The 3,087-nt window shown below is 61.6% G+C and overlaps 1 protein-coding gene across 1 annotated transcript in view; it reads right to left on the reverse strand.

Moving 5' to 3' along the window:
• Positions 1–403: 403 nt before the first annotated feature.
• The window catches only part of LOC104162756 (E3 ubiquitin-protein ligase HECTD3-like), a gene marked incomplete at its 5' end in the record, with an annotated part of 8,250 nt that continues 5,566 nt past the window's right edge, over positions 404–3,087 (reverse strand). The window contains 9 exon segments of the mRNA XM_009701565.1: positions 404–488; positions 658–729; positions 820–901; positions 1,171–1,245; positions 1,713–1,842; positions 2,115–2,321; positions 2,414–2,503; positions 2,632–2,751; positions 3,011–3,076. Of these exon segments, the coding sequence (XP_009699867.1) occupies positions 404–488; positions 658–729; positions 820–901; positions 1,171–1,245; positions 1,713–1,842; positions 2,115–2,321; positions 2,414–2,503; positions 2,632–2,751; positions 3,011–3,076 (927 nt within the window).

The following is a 3,087-nucleotide window of genomic DNA, read 5'->3' on the forward strand; positions in this document are numbered from 1 at the left end:
ACATCATCCCCCAGCCTGTACTGATACTGCAGGACCTGGCACCACGCAGGGTGCATTGCAGAGGAACAGTTTGCAAGGTGCATGGAGGAGACTGCAGGGTGCATTGGGGGTAGTTTTCAGGGTGCACTGGGGGGGCAGTTTGCAGCTGTGTTCCCCACACACACCACGTCCAGAGAGGGGAACAGGACCCACAGCCCTCGCGTGCACCCCATGCCAGCGCAGCACGCAGCAGACAGTGCCATGCTGGCCCCCTCAGTTGCAGCACTGGCCACACAGGTTCTAGTCCCAGCCCTCAAGAAGTACAGACACAAACAGGACCTGGGGCAGGATGGCAGGATCCAGCCCTGCAGTTTTATTGAATCTGGTGTCCCTGGGGCAGGCGGCTCCCATGGCCCGGGGGGCCTCATTCATCCCAGGGTTCCTTGTCAGTGTCGATGGACACGCAGTTGTACACAGCGTACCGCAGCAGCTTCTCACAGGCCTTGGCCCTGGTGAGGGGAAACACTGGGTGATGGTCGTGACAGGCACCAAGAGCCTCATGCTTCCCTCCCCACACCTGCCCGGACGTCCCCCAGGACAGGACCTGGGGAACTTGGAAGGGGACCCCAATGCCAGCTCTAGGGACAGGGGAGCATCCCTGTCCCCAGCTCGACTCACGAGGAATAGTTGGGCAAGAAGCAGCTGCAGGAACATGTGGAGGCCTGTGGCATCAGGTCCAATGCATCCGAGCTTGGGAGAAAGGAGAGAGAGTCAGACCCTGGGACAGTGCAGGGACCCCGGCACACCGCTGGGACCCCAGCCCGGGCAGGACAGACTCACTTTCCCCTTTCCGGGTAGACAGTGATTTGAACTGGGAGGCGGCTCCGACCAGTGACAAACTTGAGGAAGCGGCTGAGATCCTCTGAGGGGAAGGACAGCACTCAGGTCTCAGGGACAGGGACAGGACTGTCCCAGTCACTGCTGTCATAGCAGGGTCTGCCCTTGCAGAAGCATCCCAGGAGCACAGGGCATCCTACTCAAAGTGTCCTGAGAAGGACCAGGCAGGATGACCCCAGCCAACTCCCAGGCAAGCACCCGCTGAGCATCCCCGGGGCACAGGGCAGCGGGTACCCTGTCCCCTGGCCCGTCCTGCTGCACATGAAGAGCGGGGAAAGGCCTGGGGACGCTCACCGCTGGTGAAGTTGCTGAGTGCCTCCAGGAAGTTCTGGATACGGGTGTCATCAGAGGGAAAGTCCTCAAATGTGACTGTGACAAAGAATGCACAACAGCTTCATTAGAAACTCCCAGCAAAGCAAATTATCACGGGACACGTCCATCCTGCCCTCTGTGAGAGCCCAGAGAGGAGGCAGGAGAGAAGGAGACCCTCTGCTTTCAGTGAGCCCCTGAGAGCCCCTGGCACCCCTGAGTGGGGCCAGCACCCTGCGTGAAGGTGGGTGGAGAAACGGGGGTCCCGGTTTGCAGGGTGGCCACTTGCCTCTGCCCATAGCAGCTGACAACCAGATGGACCAGAGTGGGGACCGGTGGGGTTTGCTGCTAAACCTGAAGCATCCCTATCCAAGGTCCCTCTGGCTCATCCTCCCCCAGGCTCCCAGGCACCCCATGACCAGGGACTCAGCACAGGGCAGGATGTGTGCGCAGGATGAGCATCATCGCGGGGGGCCCCTGCCCATACAGGGGGCCGGGAGTGGCTTTGGGCTGGCCCTGGCACTTACGGAAATTCCGCAGTTCAGCCACCGTGATCTCAGGGTCCCCGCAGACCTTCTTCTCCAGCTGCTGCCAGGTGAGCAGGTCCAGCACAGGCTGGGGCACCACACGGAGTAGCCCGGCACGCATGGCTGCGATCTTTGGGGGGCAGAGGAGGGGATCCACATCACCGCATTGGGCCTGAGCCCAGAGCGGCCACCCAGGGCCCTGAGGGACAGGGACCGCAGGACCCCAAAGTGGGTCCCTACAGCTCACAGACATCCTGGGCATGGGATGCATGGAGGAACTGCCCAGCTGGAGCTGGTTTTGGGGACACGTTTTCGCAGCCACGAACCCCACAGGTACCAGGAGGGCTTGCCACAGGAGCAGGGTCCCCTTGGAGCCATGCCGGCCCTGGAGGATGGCATTACCTGCTCCTTGCTCTCCTCCAGCCGAGCTCTCCGCACCAGGTGGATGAATTCCTTGCGGTCCTCATAGCGCACCACAGTGCTGCTGCCATTGGGGATCAGCTCCACCGTGCGTTGGTCACTCAGCACCGTTGTGTAGGTCAGCTCTCTGCCAAACATGAACTCGAAGGCTTCCCTGTCCACCCCTTCCAGCACCTCTAGCAGCTTCACCTGCAACCCCAATGGGCAAAAGCCATCATGGTGGAGCCAGAGCAGCCACAGGAGCACACAGTACTGCCCTGCCAGCCCCCAGCCCCACTCACCAGCTCCAAGTCCACGGCAGCAAAGTCCTTGCTCCAGCTGACCTCCTCCCCTGCCAGCTGCTTCCACACCAGTGCCGGCAGAGCCAGGACCTGCCAGAGGGAGCAGAGATACACGTCCTCCTCGTGCCCCTCTTTCACCCAAGGGCAGTCCCTCTGCCCAAGACACAGCAGCCCCCGCTAAGCCCCCTCGCCAGCCAGGGAGGCTCTGCCATGCTCACCAGAAACTCCTTGCTCCTCAGAGCTGCTCCTATCAGCTGCCCGATCCACTCATACTTGGGGAAGTCCTCGCAGGAGGGGTTGGGGACATACATGTCCCTGGTGTGGCTGCTGCTGTTACCCTGTAGGAGAGAAACTTAGGGCCCACAGACACAGACACAACCAACTCCATGCGGTCCCTCCTGCAGCATCCCTCCCCATCACCCCTCCACCGCCCTCTCCTGCCCTTTACACCCCTCCAGATCTCCACCACCCAGGTACCAGCACAGCCCCCCCGCCAATAGCCGTGCAAGCTTTAAGCTAGGACTAACACCCTAAAAGCCCCCAGGCTCTGCTGGCTGTCCCCCCAGGCTGGGACAGGCAGACAGTGGGGTGCCAAACCTGGTTGGAGGTGCGCACAAAGAAGGGCAGGGGCACGGGGACATCACCCGAGCTGGGACATAGCTCCTCTGACAAGT

This window comes from Cariama cristata, unplaced genomic scaffold (genome assembly GCF_000690535.1).
Source record: "Cariama cristata isolate BGI_N322 unplaced genomic scaffold, ASM69053v1 scaffold7666, whole genome shotgun sequence".
Lineage (NCBI taxonomy): Eukaryota > Metazoa > Chordata > Aves > Cariamiformes > Cariamidae > Cariama > Cariama cristata.